This window comes from Ruditapes philippinarum, unplaced genomic scaffold, assembly GCF_026571515.1.
Source record: "Ruditapes philippinarum isolate M1 unplaced genomic scaffold, ASM2657151v2 ctg2776_1_1_1_1, whole genome shotgun sequence".
NCBI lineage: Eukaryota > Metazoa > Mollusca > Bivalvia > Venerida > Veneridae > Ruditapes > Ruditapes philippinarum.
The window spans coordinates 217,063-239,142 of record NW_026858627.1 but is presented as its reverse complement, the minus strand read 5'-3'; the positions used below and the strand labels follow the sequence as shown (position 1 = coordinate 239,142).

General features: G+C 31.6%; 1 protein-coding gene across 3 annotated transcripts; it reads right to left on the bottom strand.

Moving 5' to 3' along the window:
- Positions 1-7,729: 7,729 nt before the first annotated feature.
- On the bottom strand, positions 7,730-19,086 carry LOC132753766 (uncharacterized). 3 transcript variants are annotated; one of them, XM_060744289.1, is made up of 12 exons: positions 19,025-19,086; positions 16,193-16,294; positions 14,882-15,104; positions 13,471-13,598; positions 12,722-12,838; positions 12,253-12,396; positions 11,813-11,929; positions 11,354-11,497; positions 9,927-10,125; positions 9,491-9,571; positions 9,146-9,253; positions 7,730-8,628 (listed from the first exon to the last, which is right to left on the bottom strand). In XM_060744289.1, the coding sequence occupies exons 2-12, from the start codon at positions 16,249-16,251 to the stop codon at positions 8,194-8,196; spliced, it is 1,755 nt and encodes a 584-aa protein (XP_060600272.1). In that variant the 5' UTR covers positions 16,252-16,294; positions 19,025-19,086; the 3' UTR covers positions 7,730-8,193. The 3 variants fall into 3 exon arrangements, with proteins under 3 accessions (XP_060600272.1, XP_060600271.1, XP_060600273.1); XM_060744288.1 differs by lacking the exon at positions 19,025-19,086 and having other exon boundaries at positions 16,193-16,350; XM_060744290.1 differs by lacking the exons at positions 11,354-11,497; positions 11,813-11,929; positions 12,253-12,396; positions 19,025-19,086 and adding an exon at positions 10,438-10,575 and having other exon boundaries at positions 16,193-16,350.
- Between the last annotated feature and the right edge of the window lie 2,994 nt (positions 19,087-22,080).

Genomic DNA, 22,080 nt, shown 5'->3' with positions numbered 1-22,080 from the left:
GAGTTTACAAATTAAGTAAACTATTTAGGTCAGGCGATGCTTTAGATATGTTGGACTGGCGCTTCCTGTTAGATAATAACATTACAAAGGTCCCCTTCTATTGCATGATCCGTTGAGGGTGTGCTCGAGAAAAGGGATATAATTTCGTACTGTCCAAGGGAGACAAATCCGTCGGTCGTGTCTGATGTTTTTCAAAGGAGTTTACTTTATTGGTTTTCACTGATTTTATCTTATTTTTACATTGATTGGATCTTTTGAATATTTTAAGAAATCAAATGATTGGATTATGGATGGTTGATTTTAAGGTATTTTGTCATGTGATCTCTCGGTGGGAGAGTCATTGTGTCTTTGTTGTTGTGAAAAAAAAGATGTTGAAATATTAATGTCTTGTAGTCAAGTTCTTTATTTCTTAATTTAGTATGTATTTATCCTGACTGTTGCTACATGCTTTATTGTAAATATGGAAAATTGCATTATTGTGATTCTCTGTCCATTGATTGTGAAATTCGTTCTTTAGGGATTCTTTATTTCTCTCTATTTTATCACATAACCGTTGTTTGTGTCGTGTGGAGGCCGTAAAATGTGGCCCCGTACTTTCAACCCGGGATGTTATATTTCCGATCCTTAAAGATCGTTCAGCACGGCATTATTGTTGGTTCCTCACTTGAATACTGTTTAATTACCCTGAGGCAATGGGGCCTGCTTTTAATATTTGTTTTTTGGAAACTTATCTGTGATATGCAGGCTTCATAACCTCTGATCTTTTTCAAAATTCCATTTTATTTAGTTCCACCCAATGTTTTCTAGTTTAGGGCACACACATTCTTTTACTTGGGGACAATACGCCGCTTTTCGTGGAATAGCACTAACTTGTCACATTGAAGGTTCCATGATAACCTATGAACACATCTACTTATGTTTCCAAATTCAAAATTTCACCATTACCATTATTAAACGTTGAATTCTGCTTATATGTGGGGTGGACGCTGTACAATTTATATTGTTTTTATTGATGTTTAAACTGAATTAATGTAATATTTAATTTCCGTTTTTAGTTATTATGGAATATCATTTTAATTGACATGATAACATTCCATATATTCATTTTCACTCAATGTTCTGGCTAATATGAAAATATGGAATTGTGTATTGTTTTGGAAAAAATGTATTCTAATTTTTACTTAAATGTGTTTTCCTTCAACATACCTTATATGAATTCCTTGACTATTTTCCTACTTTTTTGTAAGTATATAGGCTGAATTAATATCGGGACTTCATATCTTGAATGTAACTTTTCCTTCTTGATCATTGTCATATATATAGATAATTTAGCCTTGCAGATCAGAAGTTATCAGTTGAATCAGATAATATTTAAAAGTACTTGTATGGTATAACCCAGAAGTTTAAACTTATTTAAAGATAAATTAATATTCAATTTTATTATATGTTCTGAATATAACTGCAATTTCATTGGTCCAAACAATAGTCAACAGAACTTTTTATAAAATCATTTTCACTGGGTGTAGTATCATATTCACTGGCTCAATTGGATTTTCCAAGTCTAAAAATAGATTGAGACTCATATTCAATGACCATACATAGTAGACTGCTAATTGCGCGTGTTAATTAAAAAAATAATTTGCGTTTTGTTCTCTATAGCATATTTATCGATTAAAATACCATTACTTCACTATTATACATAAAGGCTACACTGCAATTATGAGTATAAACTTGAATTACTATGCGCATCGTTCGCGTAATCGTTGCACGCTTCAACGAGGCACAAATTGTACATCTATATAATGTTGTACTTTTATGATTTTTTTTTATTTTTGAATTCTTAGCCTATTCATATAATAAAACAATTTTTGACTAATGAGCCATATAATATGATATGATATTCACAGCTTCGGTCAATATGTCATCTGCCGGTGAATATCACATCATATTAAATAGCTCACTGGTCAATAGTTATATTATATATGAGGATGAATGATGCTCATATTTTGTTGATAAAGCATAGGGAAATATATCACAATAAATTGAAGAATATTTGCTATTTTTGTCGTATGTCGATTTTTATAGAGTTTATAATAGATACATTACTTACATAGATTAAAAGAAATAAGTAAGATAATAAAACATTTCGGTGGTATAATTATTTCTGTCTATGAAACATTATTAAAAAATAAACTCTAACACTTTTGGCACCGGAATCCTTGTAGGTTTCTATAAAAGTATAGATATTTACACCTTGAAAACGGGAACTTTGCATACAATTTTTTATTTAATCATTAGTTAAAAATGTTTAACCTGTTCGGCAAATTAGTGCGCATATATATGTTATAATATGAAGTTAACAATCATAACACATAGGAAGCCTGTTGTTTCAAGTAATAAATTCAGTTTTTGTTTTTAACGACTGTATAATATAATTCGAATATGATTAAAATGTAAATGGTTTGAAAAAATCTGGTGAAAGCTTGATCCTTCGGAAGCATTAATTGCAACAAAATTACATAAAAATTGCTGACTCGGTTTGACCGCCTCTGAACATGAGGGAAAATGAAAAAAGTTGTGTTTTCTTCACGCCCCTTTGCATCGGCCGGAGCGGTTCCCAATTTGCAACACTTAAATGCCGGAATCAATTATCTTGAAGGAACGACACTGAAGTGAAGAATACTTTCCAACTATGAACATTTGGTTCCGAAGCATTAACCATCCCAGTGTAGAAACAAAACCTTTTTATTGCAACTTCAATCTTTTTAATTGTTAAACATACTCTATCTCAAACTCATACTTTACTTGTCAATAATTTTATGCTATCTTGTTGTATTTAAACAAAATAGACAACTTTGCTATTCCACTATCTGTTTATGTGCAATAACTTGGCTAAACAATCAACAATCAACAATCGACATTCAATGTCTAGCTAGACAATCAACATTCAGCTCAACATTCGATCTATAATAATAATCAAACAATTCCCAAAGTGAATGTTTAGCTAGACAATCAACAATCAGCTAGACATTCGAAAATTTCTTATGTCGAGCTAGACAATCAACATTCAGCTCAACATTCGACCTGTAATAATTATCAAAGTATCCTCAAAGTGAATGTTGAGCTAGACAATCAACAATCAGCTAGACATTCGATAATTTCTTATGTCGAGCTAGACAATCGACATTCAGCTCAACATTCGATCTATAATAAAAATCAAAGAATTTTCAAAGTGAATGTTGAGCTAGACAATCGACAATCAGCTAGACATTCAGAAATTTCTTATGTCGAGCTAGACAATCGACATTCAGCTCAACATTCGATCAATAATAATGATCGAGGTTTTCTTAAAGTGAATGTTGAGCTAGACAATCAACAATCAGCTAGACATTCGATAATTTCTTATGTCGAGCTAGACAATCGACATTCAGCTCAACATTCGATCAATAATAATGATCGAGGTTTTCTTAAAGTGAATGTTGAGCTAGACAATCAACAATCAGCTAGACATTCGATAATTTCTTATGTCGAGCTAGACAATCGACATTCAGCTCAACATTCGACTTGTAATAAATATCAAAGTATTCTTAAAATCAATGTTTAGCTAGACAATCAACAATCAGCTAGACATTTGAAAATTTCTTATGTCGAGCTAGACAATCAACATTCAGCTCAACATTCGACCTGTAATAATTATCAAAGTATCCTTAAAGTGAATGTTGAGCTAGACAATCAACAATCAGCTAGACATTCGATAATTTCTTATGCCGAGCTAGACAATCGACATTCAGCTCAACATTCGATCTATAATAAAAATCAAAGAATTTTCAAAGGGAATGTTGAGCTAGACAATCGACAATCAGCTAGACATTCAGAAATTTCTTATGTCGAGCTAGACAATCGACATTCAGCTCAACATTCGATCTATAATAATGATCGAGGTTTTCTTAAAGTGAATGTTGAGCTAGACAATCAACAATCAGCTAGACATTCGATAATTTCTTATGTCGAGCTAGACAATCAACATTCAGCTCAACATTCGATCTATAATAATAATCAAACAATTCTCAAAGTGAATGTTGAGCTAGACAATCAACAATCAGCGAGACATTCCAAATTTCTTATGTCGAGCTAGACAATCAACATTCAGCTCAACATTCGACCTATAATAGTTATCAAAGTATCGTTAAAGTGAATGTTGAGCTAGACAATCAACAATCAGCTAGACATTCGATAATTTCTTATGTCGAGCTAGACAATCGACATTCAGCTCAACATTCGATCTATAATAAAAATCAAAGAATTTTCAAAGTGAATGTTGAGCTAGACAATCGACAATCAGCTAGACATTCAGAAATTTCTTATGTCGAGCTAGACAATCAACATTCAGCTCAACATTCGACCTGTAATAATTATCAAAGTATCCTTAAAGTGAATGTTGAGCTAGACAATCAACAATCAGCTAGACATTCGATAATTTCTTATGTCGAGCTAGACAATCGACATTCAGCTCAACATTCGATCTATAATAATAATCAAACAATTCTCAAAGTGAATGTTGAGCTAGACAATCAACAATCAGCTAGACATTCGAAAATTTCTTATGTCGAGCTAGACAATCAACATTCAGCTCAACATTCGACCTGTAATAATTATCAAAGTATCCTTAAAGTGAATGTTGAGCTAGACAATCAACAATCAGCTAGACATTCGATAATTTCTTATGTCGAGCTAGACAATCGACATTCAGCTCAACATTCGATCTATAATAAAAATCAAAGAATTTTCAAAGTGAATGTTGAGCTAGACAATCGACAATCAGCTAGACATTCAGAAATTTCTTATGTCGAGCTAGACAATCAACATTCAGCTCAACATTCGACCTGTAATAATTATCAAAGTATCCTTAAAGTGAATGTTGAGCTAGACAATCAACAATCAGCTAGACATTCGATAATTTCTTATGTCGAGCTAGACAATCGACATTCAGCTCAACATTCGACTTGTAATAATAATCAAAGTATTCTTAAAATGAATGTTTAGCTAGACAATCAACAATCAGCTAGACATTTGAAAATTTCTTATGTCGAGCTAGACAATCAACATTCAGCTCAACATTCGACCTGTAATAATTATCAAAGTATCCTTAAAGTGAATGTTGAGCTAGACAATCAACAATCAGCTAGACATTCGATAATTTCTTATGCCGAGCTAGACAATCGACATTCAGCTCAACATTCGATCTATAATAAAAATAGGGAATGTTGAGCTAGACAATCGACAATCAGCTAGACATTCAGAAATTTCTTATGTCGAGCTAGACAATCGACATTCAGCTCAACATTCGATCAATAATAATGATCGAGGTTTTCTTAAAGTGAATGTTGAGCTAGACAATCAACAATCAGCTAGACATTCGATAATTTCTTATGTCGAGCTAGACAATCAACATTCAGCTCAACATTCGATCTATAATAATAATCAAACAATTCTCAAAGTGAATGTTGAGCTAGACAATCAACAATCAGCTAGACATTCGAAAATTTCTTATGTCGAGCTAGACAATCAACATTCAGCTCAACATTCGACCTGTAATAATTATCAAAGTATCCTTAAAGTGAATGTTGAGCTAGACAATCAACAATCAGCTAGACATTCGATAATTTCTTATGTCGAGCTAGACAATCGACATTCAGCTCAACATTCGATCTATAATAAAAATCAAAGAATTTTCAAAGTGAATGTTGAGCTAGACAATCGACAATCAGCTAGACATTCAGAAATTTCTTATGTCGAGCTAGACAATCAACATTCAGCTCAACATTCGACCTGTAATAATTATCAAAGTATCCTTAAAGTGAATGTTGAGCTAGACAATCAACAATCAGCTAGACATTCGATAATTTCTTATGTCGAGCTAGACAATCGACATTCAGCTCAACATTCGACTTGTAATAATAATCAAAGTATTCTTAAAATGAATGTTTAGCTAGACAATCAACAATCAGCTATACATTTGAAAATTTCTTATGTCGAGCTAGACAATAAAAATTTTTCGAATGTCTAGCTGATTGTTGATTGTCTAGCTCAACATTCACTTTGAGGATACTTTGATAATTATTACAGGTCGAATGTTGAGCTGAATGTTGATTGTCTAGCTCGACATAAGAAATTTCTGAATGTCTAGCTGATTGTCGATTGTCTAGCTCAACATTCACTTTGAAAATTCTTTGATTTTTATTATAGATCGAATGTTGAGCTGAATGTCGATTGTCTAGCTCGACATAAGAAATTATCGAATGTCTAGCTGATTGTTGATTGTCTAGCTCAACATTCACTTTGAAAATTCTTTGATTTTTATTATAGATCGAATGTTGAGCTGAATGTCGATTGTCTAGCTCGGCATAAGAAATTATCGAATGTCTAGCTGATTGTTGATTGTCTAGCTCAACATTCACTTTAAGGATACTTTGATAATTATTACAGGTCGAATGTTGAGCTGAATGTTGATTGTCTAGCTCGACATAAGAAATTTTCAAATGTCTAGCTGATTGTTGATTGTCTAGCTAAACATTCATTTTAAGAATACTTTGATAATTATTACAAATCGAATGTTGAGCTGAATGTCGATTATCTAGCTCGACATAAGAAATTATCGAATGTCTAGCTGATTGTTAATTGTCTAGCTCAACATTCAATTTAAGAAAACCTCGATCATTATTATTGATCGAATGTTGAGCTGATTGTTGATTGTCTAGCTCAACATTCACTTTGAGGATACTTTGATAATTATAACAGGTCGAATGTTGAGCTGAATGTTGATTGTCTAGCTCGATATAAGAAATTTTCGAATGTCTAGCTGATTGTCGATTGTCTAGCTCAACATTCACTTTGAAAATTCTTTGATTTTTATTATAGATCGAATGTTGAGCTGAATGTCGATTGTCTAGCTCGACATAAGAAATTATCGAATGTCTAGCTGATTGTTGATTGTCTAGCTCAACATTCACTTTAAGAAAACCTCGATCATTATTATTGATCGAATGTTGAGCTGAATGTCGATTGTCTAGCTCGACATAAGTAATTATCGAATGTCTAGCTGATTGTTGATTGTCTAGCTCAACATTCACTTTGAGGATACTTTGATAATTATTACAGGTCGAATGTTGAGCTGAATGTTGATTGTCTAGCTCGACAGAAGAAATTTTCGAATGTCTAGCTGATTGTTGATTGTCTAGCTCAACATTCACTTTGAGAATTGTTTGATTATTATTATAGATCGAATGTTGAGCTGAATGTTGATTGTCTAGCTAGACATTGAATGTCGATTGTTGATTGTTGATTGTTTAGCCAAGTTATTGCACATTCTGTTTATCTATGTGCGTATAGTATGATTTATTTGATTTCCTTTAATTGTATATATGAATATAAGGAAAACCATGTGTGAAACGTTTATCACATAAATTAATAATTATAATGAAATTGCCGAGGCTCAGTTGTCGCCATTACCCGTTTGTATTACTATACAAAGTCACGTGATTCGATAACACTTATATGCATAAACATATAGGAACGTATGAATCGCTGCGGTGAATATATTTCCCCTGAATGAATTTTTCTTTTTTTGTTTAACGTCTCGTATTTGTATAAAAGTACTCTAAGAACAAAGAAAATAATTAAAGAACGAATTTAATTTTATTAATTGAATTTAATGTTATAAATAATCAGCAGAAAAATGTTGTGCTAACACGAATGAGACAGCTTCATAATAGACATGCATCGTCTCTGTAAGTCATTCAAAATATCAGAGATACGTACATGATGTATACTCAATGCGTGTCTGACCACCATTTTGTAAAAATGATATAATTTGTTTATCTCATTGTATACAACTGGTCATATCTACTACATAATCTATAAATGATATATCAGACCACCTGGGATAAGACTTTATGGTATGCATCAAGTTCATAACCTATGAATAGTATGTATACATGTATATCAACGTGTATAACCTGCGACAGATAGCTTGTCCAGTTAATGACATGTAAATGTTTTATATAAAAAATAATAACTTCAGAAAAGTTTAAATCCGTAAAAATAACAGCGTATGGTTAAGATAATTACATATTACACTTTTCAGTTAGAACAAGCTATGAAAATCAATATAGAAATCTAATTTAGGTAATTGCTTTAGATATGGGTTACTTTGTCCGAATCCTCGTAAACCGGTGATCGAAACGTAGAACCTTGAATTGCTGGTCTCTTATTGCCCCTTCGTGCAGTATACGTGCTAACCATTTGTGCTTCATTCCGTTTCTCTATCTTTTGTTTTCTTCCAAGACTCTGTGATTTAAAAGAATGATCAGAACCTTGGGCTACTCCTTTTGCCAGAAGAGGACCATTCTTGTGTAGAAGTAATGCTGGCCAAACAACAAATTCAGTATAGCGTCCCCGTCTTGTGTAGTCCTTAAATGTGGTTGTATCAAATCTGTCTGGGGCTTCCTCCAAAAGTTCTAAAGGCGGGTCTAGTACAACCATTAGCCATCCAATCTCAATACACATTGAAAGATATGAGTTAATGTCCGCAGACCGGTACTCATGGAGACGAAGTCTCGGCAAAATCATCTAATAATGATAAAAGATATGGTGCATCTCTTGCAATCAATTGAATGAATAGGTATTTTAAAAGCATTTTTGATCATCTCCATGTCGACTAAAGTATAAATGAAGGAAAAATACTTTTTTATTCAAAAGCAGTAAATCAACTGTGTAAGTGTAATTTTAAATAAGATAACAAAATCAGTAAAAAAAATCCATATTCATAAAGTTCTTTTATAATGGCGTTATAAAACAAGGTAATTTTCTGTAATTAAAGTTAAAAATATTATACAAAGGGTTTAAGAAAGAAAACAGAAACTGCATTCAAAATAACTAGTATTTCATTTGTAGATTAAATTAAAAGAACTTTAAAATAAGTAGACTTATAAACCGTTTGTCCTATATTATCATTATTATGAATAAATTAAGCAAATATTTGTCCGTTGTAATGAATAATAATTCAATACAAACAATAAATAACCTTACACTATCAGATCAATGGAAATAAATCTTAAAAGTGTTCTAAAGTTGTAAGATAACTTACCGCTTTAATTTCATCAACCACCTTCAATGCCTGTAACTTTCGAAATTCTTTTATTTCTTTCATTAACTGTTGCGACATCCCTAATTTCAAAGGCGATGGTTTGAAAACCTGAATATAGAGTATGATGAAAATGTCGTGTACCTGCTTATATGATCTTACGTTATAATTTTGATCGCTTATTGTTTCTGATACAAACTTTTGCAGTTTCAAATTAATGATGATCATCTCATAAACCATTATAATTATTGTTTCAATCTAATGTTGCATGTAAAAATAAAATATGATGTTCACATCAACACAATAAAACACTAACAAAACAATAACATTACAATAAATGCTGCATACCTTTCTTGGACATTCTATAGCACTTTGGACTGTTTCAAAGAAGTTATCGTTCGCAAGTTTGTAACACTCCTTGTATGCAGTCTGTAAAAGATTTGATATTTAAATTTGCTTAAATAATGATATTTGTCTCCTATAACGAGAAATGAAGATGCAACATTTAAAATATTGTGAATTTCTTAATCTGTACTTAGCAAAGCATCAATGCTAACTATCTAAAGAGAGGTCATTATCTAAAATTAGATAATATTGTTTTGTTTTTCTTTTTCACTAAGATTATTAATACTGTATTAATGATTCAAATTTGTAAGATGAAGACTGTTTTTATACTAAAATAATTGTACTTTTATTTGGGTGTATTTTTATTTTGTACTGTATGTTTATAATAATCAATAACCAGAAGGTTTAAAGTGCTTTCATTTATTGTTTTATAATTTACCATCAAGGATGCTAGAAGTGCACTGATTATCTCCAAATCTGATGTATATTTCTTCTCCAAAGCATCAAATGCATCTGTCCACTGATTGTCATATAACTCTGACATTTTCTCGGCTATCTTTGTAGGTCTGTCCGGGTCACTAAGATCAGTAATGTTTGGATTGTTATCTCGTAGTGTACTTGAAGCAACATGGCTCAATCTTCAAAGGTAAATATAAAAAATTAAATCAATTGATAAAAGAAAACATATATTTAATAATCATAATCTTTATTACAGTTCTGGACTGACACATATGACATCTTATTTCAGAGTAATTAATATACTATTAAAGAACATGATATTATATTGCAAAACCGATTGGTCGATGTGTTAACCATTGTCTATGATAAAGGAATGACTGGGCTGAGAACAGTAATCACAATATACCCGAAAGATTTGTTTCAATTTCGTTACTTGGAATTGCTAGTTCTTTTAATTAGAGAATAAGTGTGTATGTATGCAGAAAATGTACCTTTGCAGGGCTTCATCTTTTGCTTCTTTTTCGATCCTACACTGTTGACGTACGTCGTGATTTTCCTTCTTAAGAACTGCTATTTCTTGTTCTAAATTGACGACGACGTCTCTATGAGTACTCATCATTGTAGTCAGCCTTTATCATAGAAATTGCACCTTACTATAAATATATCTCTTCAAAATGAATTATCGACTTGATGCAATGATACGGTATTTTCTGCATTTTTTCTCTAATCAATGTAATTTAAGACATCATAGCTAAGTGATTCCTTTTTATGAATATTCCAAGATGAAGAGGAGAAAAACTAAACTTTTTGCCAGACATGCTGTTATTGTGATTTATGATTCTTATGGAACATGTTTTCTCTGTAACAATCCACGTTAAAAGGAGGGCAATCGATTATAAGCTTTTATTTGAAAGAAATCAGTAACAAACTGTATAGAAATACATAATAAATATTTACTGTTTGATACAGTCTTCCTTTGCAGAAGCTTCTTTTTTAAGATGTTCTTTGAGTGTGGCAATTTCTCGCTCATATTTGAGGTGGACCTCTCTGTTAGAATCATGACTTTGCTTGTTTCTTGAAGCAACATGGCTCAGTCTTCATTCGTAATTATAAAAAAAAAAAATGTAATGGATGAAACATATAATTTATATATTCTTTATAACAGTTCTGAACTGACACATATTCCGATGACATATTATTTCAGAGAAATACATATACTATATTATTTTGTAAACCGGTTGGTCAATGAGAAATAAAATGATGTATGTTATAGGAATGACTAAGCAAAGAACAGTGATCACAATATACCCGATAGATTTGTTTCAAACTCGTAACTTGGCATTGCTAGTTCTTTTAATTACTAAATATACATTAGAGAATAAGTGTGTATGTGTGCAGGAAATGAACCTTTGCAGGGCTTCATCCTTTCCGTCTTTTTCGATCCTACACTGTTGAAGTAAGTCGTGATTTTCCTTCTTAAGAACTGCCATTTCTTGTTCTAAATTGTCTACGACATCTTTATGAACATGCGTATTCATCATTGTAGTCAGCCTTTATCATAGAAAATGTAACTTTACTATAGACATATTTCTTTAAAACGAACAATAAACTTTACGAAATCATACAGAACTGTAATTTTACACAATGCAATGTAATAGCGAAGTGAATCCCATTTTATGAATTTTTTTAGATAAAAAAGAAAATACAACCTGTTCTTTTTGCCAGATATGCTGTTATTTTGACTTATGATACTCATAAACATGTTTCTGTGTTATAATTCACGTAATTTAAAGTGAAATAGTTTACAAGATTTTATGTGAAACAAATTAGTAACAAACTGTATAGAAATACATAATACATATTTACTGTTTGATACAGTCTTCCTTTGCTGTAGCTTCCTTTCTAAGATGTTCTTTGAGTGTGGCATTTTCTTGCTCATATTGCAGGTGGGTCTCTCTGTTAGAACCTTGACTTTGCTTGTTACTTGAAACAAAATGACTCAATCTTCATTCGTAATTATATAAAAATTATAAAATGCAATGGATGGAAACATTCCACTTATATACCCTTTATTACAGTTCTGAACTGACACATATTCCGATGACATATCATTTCAGAGTAATACATATACTATATTATTTTGTAAACCGATTGGTCAATGAGGAAAAAATGATGTATGTTATAGGAATGACTGGGCAATGAACAGTGATCACGATATACCCGATATATTTGTTTCAAACTCGTAACTTGGCATTGCTAGTTCTTTTAATTACTATAATAAGTGTGTATGTATGCAGGAAATGTACCTTTGCAGGGCTTCATCCTTTCCGTCTTTTTCATTCCCACACTGTTGACGTAGGTCGTGATTTTCCTTCTTAAGAACTGCCATTTCTTGTTCTAAATCATCTATGACATCTTTATGAACATGCGTATTCATCATTGTAGTCAGCCTTTATCATAGAAAGTGTGCCTTTGCTATAGACATATTTCTTTGAAATTAATCATTCACTTCATGAAATGATACGGTATTCAACTTTTCACTAAACAATATAATTTAAGACATCATAGCTAAGTGGATCCTATTTATGAATATTCCAAGATAAATAGGAAAAAAACTTAACTTCTTGCCAGACATGCCGTTATTGTGATTTATGAGTCTCATGGAACATGTTTTCTCTGTTACAATCCACGTAATAAATATGTCAAATCGATACAAGCTTTTATTTGAAACTAATTAGTTTACAGACTATATAAAATACATAAACATATGTTTACTGTTTGGTATAGTCTTCCTTTGCTTTAGTTTCCTGTCTAAGATGTTCTTTGAGTGTTGCAATTTGTCGCTCATATTGTAGATGGACCTCTCTGTTAGAACTATGACTTTGCTTAGTGCTATTAATATGTAAATACATATATGGTATCACAATGTCAAAAAATTGCAATGCAGTTTTTATCAACATAATTATATCAGATTTGGTACCATCAGGTATGGTATTTACTACAACCATAAACGAACGTAGTTTAATGTGATAATCAAAATTAATGTAGTACCGGTTTGTGTGCTGTACATATATATTTCCGAACATCAATATTTCAGAGTTGAGTCATTAAAATATAAAGCAATCGACTATCCACAATACTGTAAACACATTTCTTAGACATTTTTATGATACTCAATGTGATAGAACAATAGGCTTAGATAAAATATTAAAATAGCTGTATCGATTCCTACAAAGTATTAACAATAATAGTTGCAACAAAAATAATGATATCAAAGATGGAATACATAAAACCGTTTAAAACATTCAAACCAATGGCAATATTTTTTCGGTAGCGTACATGAGTACATGACTGATTTTAGCTGCTTTATAGAGAACAACGCATTTCGATTTATATCAAACTTGGTCAAAATAAGAAAAAGGAATTTCATATCATATCCTAATTTTAATGTTGACATTAAAATGTATACAAAAGACATTTAGTGATCATTTTAAATATTTCATTTGAACGATAATTGACTCTACCTTTCTAGTTTCAGCTTCAGAGAGTTTATCTCACGGTCTTTCAATTCACATTGTGAGCAATGTAGTGATCTTTGCTTTTCAATAACTGATGTAGTCCTTTCTATTTTTCGCTTTTTCTTGTTTCGTATCTGAAAAAAAATAGATATTTCGTTTGATCACTTTCTATACTTGCTTCGCCTTAATGCATCTGCCTCTAGGGCGAGTCTTACTTTATCCTGCCGTCAAATTTTGAAAATCTCTAAACAGATAACTAGTAAATGTTTCTTAAAACGTTATGCTTCCAGGCAATATGGATTATCACAGGGGAATTTGTTATGATATATGTTAAACTGGTGGCACCGGGATGGTGTCATTATAAGTGCCCGTGATCAAGTAAGTGATGCCTTATATCAAGTATGAGTTTCAAGAGAAAAAGAAATCACTTTCTCCACTAGGTTCAAATCCCGACCGCGTTTGGATACTTTCATGTGAGGAAGGTTAGTGAAGAGGAATGACAGGGGCAGTATATCTCACAGAAATATTTTGACAAGAAAGAAATACAACATTTGCCTTTCTAAATTATGTAAATATCTATTTAACAAAACGCTAAGTTCATTCCATTGCCGTGACATTGACCATTAAGCTAGCGACATTGTTTTTCTTTGCCATCAAGTGAATTTGTTCATATTAAAAAATTTTGTATCATGCAACTGTTATGGCCCGGACACGAATTTTTACAGCATTCATACTTTATAACAATAAATAATAATATTTATATATATAATACTTTATAATGTTCATCATTGCTGTGACCTTTGAGTAAGGTATAAAACACATTGTCTAAATATGTTGGTGCATGTATATTATATCAACATGAAATCCAATCATACATGCAGATCTGTCAAGGACACGAACTCTGCAATTTAAACTATGAGACAAATACACTATTCCCTCCTATTGTCTACTTATTTTTCCCTTGTGTACAAGTGTACTTTGACGTCTTTATGCAAGACATATACTTGTCCAAACAAATACACTTACGTACACACGCAAGCACACAACTATTTTACAACAAATGCAATAAGCACGCCACAATACCAGTCTAAATTTAAACAAAACATACAAATTACCGGGATAAATTGTCCCGAAACACTATGAGCGCATGGCTATAATTACACAATTTGCAACGAAATAAATCAGATATGTAAAACTTTAAATAGTAACTCTCTTTCTTGACCTCGTCTTAACAATCTTACGTATTTTTGACACTATTTATAAAGTAACAATCTTTGATATTTTATTTCCTAAACCTTTATTCTCCTTAATAATTCTTATTTATATTATCAATATATCTATGCAAAAAACGTAACAAACAAATTATTTCAAACACACACTCAGAACTATTTAGATCTCTAATACTAGTCATACTTACATTATCTATGAAAGACATTTCAGTCTTAAGTGCTTCTAGATTATCTGTATATTTAGTTTTATATTTTTCAAGGTGTTTACTCTTAGACTTCCTCTGTTTCTCATGGACTTTCTCTTCGAATTTATGAACAGCTTTTGCAGCTTCATACATCGCTTTACAGTGGAGTTTTATTTCGTCTGAAGGATAGTCGAACCCAGAAAGTGTTTCTTGATCCGCGTCATGTCTAAATAAAATGAAAAAAAATGATCATTTCAATGTCTCAGAATTTTAGTTGTGTCTACTAAATCGTAGCAATTTACACTGTGCTGTGCAGAACTGAATGCAAAATATATTTTATGAAAATAATCCAGTCGTTACATATAACATTCAATTAAAAATAAAAAAATTTTGAATAGGCTTTGAATCCTTCACAAAGAACAGCCAGTTAAAATCTGATAAAAACAAAAACATTGCGTGTTTTATAGCTATAAAAGGACAAAAATATCGTTTAGCGTTGCTATTTAAGTCATTTTTGGATAACTTAATGGATTCGAATCTATGATAATTTTTAAAGCATTAAATTCATTTTTATTTCCTCAAATATTTGAATATTTGTTTTTTGTTTTAGAAGGTGACAGAATTTTCTCATTCAATGCAAATAACTATGGTGGCTGATTTGGAACACTTTTGTGTGTCGTGTTGTCGCTAGCGACAGCACGACAAAGCGCCAAACGTTGCGTTGTCGGACTTTCGTCTTGTCATCATGTCGCTTACTATGCATGCCAAACGGTGTGTTGTCGGGGCGGCGTGTTGTCGCGATGTCACATTGTATCTCGGCTCAAATCGAATGATTGACTATTTGTATATATATATATATACGTATATAAGCTGTGCGACGGGGTGACATCGCACCGCACGACAACGCGCCGTTTGGCGTGTTTCGCTAGCGACAGGACGAAAAGATGACAGTGCGACAACGCGCCGTGTGACGAAAAGGCGATAACGAAATAGGTTCTGTTCCGCTATCGACAACGCAACGCACAAAGTGTACCAAATCAGCCACCATAAATAACACTAGCTCAGATATGTTTCTGGCTTATCAAAGCACATCCTTTCTTTATAGTTCATGTTATAGGTGACCGCTTTCTTTCTTCACTTTAATATATCAATTGCAGAAATAATCACGAAAATCATTATCATGTCGAATGTAAATATAAGAATAAATTTGCAATTAAAACTTGTTTAAAAGAATCGAAATCGAAAGTGCTTCAAAAATATGGCAATACGTGAAAAGCTTTTTTGTTAAAGTCAAGTTGAACATACTTAACATACCTTTCAATAAATCCAGCTTGCTCGTTTTCTTCCCGTTCTCTTTTTCTCCTATCTGACATTTTTAATCATGCGTTTAATGATCTAAACCAGGAAGCTATATGTCTACAAGCACATGAAAACTATAATTATACATATAGAAATCAATACAGTATGCGACCTTATACAAAGTAAAATCATTAAAGGGTGTATTTTGCTGTACTGCAATTTGATAATATACTGTAGAATGTTTATACTATCTAGAGAATAAAGCAGTTTTCAAATGCACATTTAAAACGTTTAGAAGTAGCTTCATCATTTGTCATTGAAAAAAAACTAGAAATGTGTCCATAGGACATATATGATTCCACTGTTTTGTCTGTTTACTGACGTTCAGCAGGACAGTATGACAGACGAACAGACATAGGAAATTATACATGACTCCCTCTACCCTTAAGTGATTTGGACATAAAAATGACTTCTAATTTTTCCATTGTTAAAAGTAAAACTCCAGATGCAAAACTACACAACATTCTTGAACATGCTGAACAACATTCTTGTAAAGTTTCAAGACTCCAGATTAAATACGTTTTCAGCTACGCAAAATTGCAAATACTGATCAATATTCCCGTAAAGTTTGTTGACTATAGTTCAAGCACTTTTAGAGGTACACATGAACACATTTTGGGGCGGTTTTTACTAAATCAAGAGCAAATATTCTACAAATGCATATACGTCACGCGTGACACAAGTTGCAAATTGCTTTTTTTTCTAAGTCAGGGCAATATCTACAAATACTGAACAAATCCACAGGCAATCCCCAGCTGCAAACACATATTGACCAATATTTCTGTAAAGTTTCATTGACATCAGATCAAATTGATTTTGAGCTATACGGGGCAGAAATTGAAATTTCTGATGTCAGATATATACACTATAGGATACTCCAGTTTTGCAATAAAATGTTCTAGGTTAGGTGCGGGAATACAGGGTCGGTCAGGTTACTGGAACCGCAAGATCATTTTGTCTTTGCCTAATCTCGCGTGAATGAGTCTGGCGAGAATTGTCATTTTTTTTTTAAAACATGAACGAATATCAGTATATAATTAAGTGATGATAATTATTTGAAAAAAAAAATACGTGATGAAATAATTTAAAATGAAAAAGAAATGCTTTCATTTAGACACGTGACTAAAGTTCTCGCTAATAAAAAACAACATCCTATGAAAATGCGTTATTTACACCACGTGGTTTATAACAAATATTATAACGCACAACAAAAGGCGTTATATATAACGCGAAACAAAAAATTCTGTAAAGTAGACATTTCATATCTGACCTACGTTTCATGGCGTGCAGATTAAAAATCAGAACTTTAATCGATTAATCGATTACAAGTAGAAGAGAATCTTCTCGGTCTACCAAAGGATTTAGAAGTTGAAAATAAAAGTTAAGCATATTAACAATTATAAGAATCAGAAATGTTGTAAGGAAAATAGTATATTTAGGGCTATGATATATTTACACTAGTCTGAAAAAAACAATGAAAATGAACTGCACGTGCCTCCAGATGAGCAAAAACAACTAATTTATAATATCAACTTTGTAAAAAATGTACTCAGATTTTTTGGAAAGTAAAAATATTCACAAAACAAGTTATGATTTGCATGTTATTTGCGATGAATGACTGATTTTGCAGAATAAATCACCATATTTCTCATGTGTGACAAACACAGTAAGAGCTAATTTTGCATATTTAGACCTTTAATTTGTAATTTACGTTGATTGAAAATGTCGTTTGCAATTACTTTATGTGTTCACTTGACAATATTCAACTTTTTAATAATTTTCAAAATTTTCATGAAAATTAGCATAAATCTATAGGCATGCTGCTTTAAATTGAGTCGGTTAAACTTTGTTCGTTTTCAAGAGAAAGCACTAAATAAATTAAAGACAGATCTACATCACTCGAAAGCCATTTTTAAATATTTCCTTATTATTCAGTCACAAGTCATATTATATATTTTACATCTTATACACTTCATTTAATGTATTCAAGGGTTTTTGATTGATAGTCTGGAGTTCCTTCCCCTTACACTACTTAGGTAAAGCATAGTGTTCTTCCGGTATCAATAAATGGGAGGTAAAACTGAATCGATCTGACAGCTAGAAATTAATGTAGCGTTATCAAACGCACAACAAGTTTTAACCTTCCTGGTCGGAAAGTTGAGTTTTCTCTGTCCAAAATGTCTTTTAGGAAGAAGAAAAATAAAGGAGACGAGAGTGCGGCGGAAGAATTAAAAAAGTGAGTATTGATTAACTTAATTATTTGTTATTTATTTTTAACCGTGTTTTTACCGGAGTTACTTTCGGTTTTGGTAATCTCCTTATTCGTAGAAAAGTATGTTTGTTTTATAAACGATATAAAAATATAATCAACGCAGCAACGAACTAATGATGGTTTGCATTGCACATCCTTTTATAGTTGTTGGAACACACCTTAGTTCTATGTCTAATAAACATGTCTACGGAAAGTTGAAATCGAAAGTAGAAAAATAAACTACATGTTTGGTCGTAATAGATAACGCATGATCATTATTGAGTAAAATGAATGAAATCGGCATGTTGAACTGTAAAAAGCTGTATACCTGCTGCAAAAATTTAAAAATCAATGTTTGAATTTTAAAAAAAAAAGAATACTGGCAGAGTATTATTTTGTATTATTTTTTACGTAAAATATTAACTGTTAAATAACAGTTACAACTCTTTTGAGAATCGACTTTAAGCTTATGGAACCAAGATAATTTAACTGTTGATAAATTTTATAAAAATATTTCATAAGATTTAGCTTTATACCTTTTAAAGAGTAAATGTCCTACAGATATCTCATAAAGGAAGTTAATCAGTTCAGGAGCCTTTTTTTATCAATATCAGTGTCTCTTAAATCTTAATATTTCATTCCTGTTTAGAAATATCAAGTTTGTAAGTTTATTTTATCGATTATATCAGTTTATGAAACATGATATTACGTACAAATTTAAGTCAAGTATGCTAATGTTTATGTCAATTATAGCATATGATCACCGATGTGCAGAAATATATGTATATTTAAATCTATGATAAGTGATCCATGATACGAGTAACTAGAGCCTACCTGTTTACATTGGGCAGGTTAACATGTTTCAAATTGTTATAAATCTGACTTATAGACGTACATTAGCAGTCAATTCATTTAGGCCTATTATATACTTATAAATTATATTTTGAGAAATATTGATGAAATAAAACGTTCATTTTCATTTTCCGTATTTTCACTGTAAAAAATTATTTTTCACTGCAGTGAAACATATTTTCGGCATTTTCACCGGTATCTTGTCGGACTATTTTCTTCTTTATTCAGCTAATACACGAAAATAATCAAGAAGTCTTAAGAATTTTAAGGTCAAAAAAAAAGAGAAAAAGTATATAATAAAAAGAAAATTCAAGTTCGTTTCTATAATTACAGGATTTATTTTCATCTTGTGATATGAAAATTACCATATTTCATACCACTCGATGAAAACAAATACTGTATTTATAGAAACGAACTTGAATATTCTTTATATATTGAAAACTTATTCTCATAAAGACTTAGAGAATGTACTGAAATGAATTACATAGCGATCACAACATAAAACTGTACAAATAAATGTTTGTATTCCAACGGCATATACGTATATATGTATACTTAAATTAAAATACAAAGCATAATGAGTTATTTCTAAAGCATAAAAAGGCTGAAATACTGATAGATGTAATTCTATAACAGCCAATTTATATTTGCGAATATAATGTTATCCATGACGTCTTAATAATACGAAAATATTTTTTTTTTCAGGAAAGCCTTCGATGAAGTTTATGATTTAGATACTGACACATTAGTTGTTCAAACTAAACGTTCTTATGAAGCTGCAAAGATTCTTAAAGAAGAGCGAAAGAATATCCAGCGCAAGAGAGAGCAGGCGACAAGTAAGCATCTGTCTCGGTGCATGGACAAATATGACGAAAAAATGAAAGAACTCCATGAACTCCAGGATGCAGCTGAGTTAGTAAAGCAGGTACATTCCAAAAGTGATCTTTATAGTATAAGTAACTATGTTAGATTTCTAAAATTATCTTTTAGTTTTGTCGATGTTGTAAATAGTATTTATCAACGTTTCAATCATATGATGTTGTTATACATTCTTATATACAACTCTGAATTCTATTGGACTAGTACACAGATGTGAAAATTTTATTCGACTGATATAGGTTTTGCAGCTGTGTACGAGTCCAATATAATCAGTATAGTTCTCAACAATGTTAAATGACCTCTCTTTTTCAAACCTCCATTTTGTTGACAGTTTGGCAGATTTTTGTCACTTTAATTACAATTCAGAGTTGGATCTTGGACTTTCATAAAATGAAAACGAGAATAGGTAGGGTGCAATATGGATTGGAGATAAAAAATTTAAGTCTAACAAGGCTTTACGGTTCTGATACTCTAGAAATGATATAAAAACTAGGCTATAAGGGCTTTGATATGGATTTGATACGGACGTTTTGGACTCTTGGAAAAAAACGAGGCTAAATTAATAAGATTGGGATCCAATAGTAATTCCTTTTGGAACATCAAGTGGTGCAAATGTTGAAAGCGCATAGGTCATACTTCAATATTGGAGGAAATAAAAGTATTTATTTTATAGTGTAACGCTAACATTGAGCTCCTTTCCGCTGTATTTGTAGTGGCGTCAATGATAAAACGACTTTTTTACTGTAAACTATTCGTGTCGAAGGTTGAGAGTTGAATGTGTTGAAGTCGTTGAATAAAACAAAATTAAATTCAAGTTTATGATAAAACATATTAAGGATTTTACTAAATTCCTTGACTCTCGGTACTTTTGTGGTCAATGCGTACCGACAGAAAGCGATAAATATTAATTATATTAGTATCAGTTTGATGTACATCTTTATGTTTAGCAAATGTTTTATTTAAAGCATCTTGAGGAAAAACCGAGAAAAATACGAAAAACTACTTCATTACGAGAACCAAGGCATTCAAAACAACAGTCTGAAAGTTTTCCCGGCTTCCCTGGCATCGAACAAAAGCGAATTGAAAAACGGTAAAACAAATTTATGCTTTAATAAAGTGCATTATTGAAATCTTAAATTGGTTTGGTATTTGTTTGCCAAACATATTCAAGATAATTGGAATGATTATATTATAAGTAGCTTTGCTATTGCTGGAAAATTGAGTGTTCAGTTGATATGATTTATTCCTTGTATGGAATTAAAACATAGTTTACCTGTCTAGTTTGTTCAGTTTTTGATGGAACTTATTCCTTATATTCTTAAAGATGGTTGTATGGTGCACACGGTTAGAATTTATTTTTGAAGCGTAAAATGCTCGGGAAAATGTCACATGGAATTAGCAACAGTATATTTATACCGGATAAGGAACATGTTGTCTTTATACTACTTACACATTCACTGAAGTACCACCAACCAACTTATATAATGGAACATTAAACATTGGTTAAAATATCATTTTGATGAAACTCTACTAGAATGATCCTTAGATAGTTTTTTTGAAATTTGTTTAAATACTGTTTAAACACCACCTTCTTAACTAAATGGTCACTTTTGATGAGTATACATACATGGTCGTTGTATGGTCGCCAAATGGTTCCGGTCTGCTGATCATGATTACCACCAGCGCTAAAAATAAAATCTTTTAAATGACATTTCTAGATGTTCGTCTGGAACAGACATTACTGTCAATAAGGATCTAATTGTAGACACATTTGATGAATTTCTTTAAAAACAAATGTAAATGGAAGTCCTTCAAAATGATAATCAGTAACACAGAAATAGTTTTCGAATTTGTATAATAT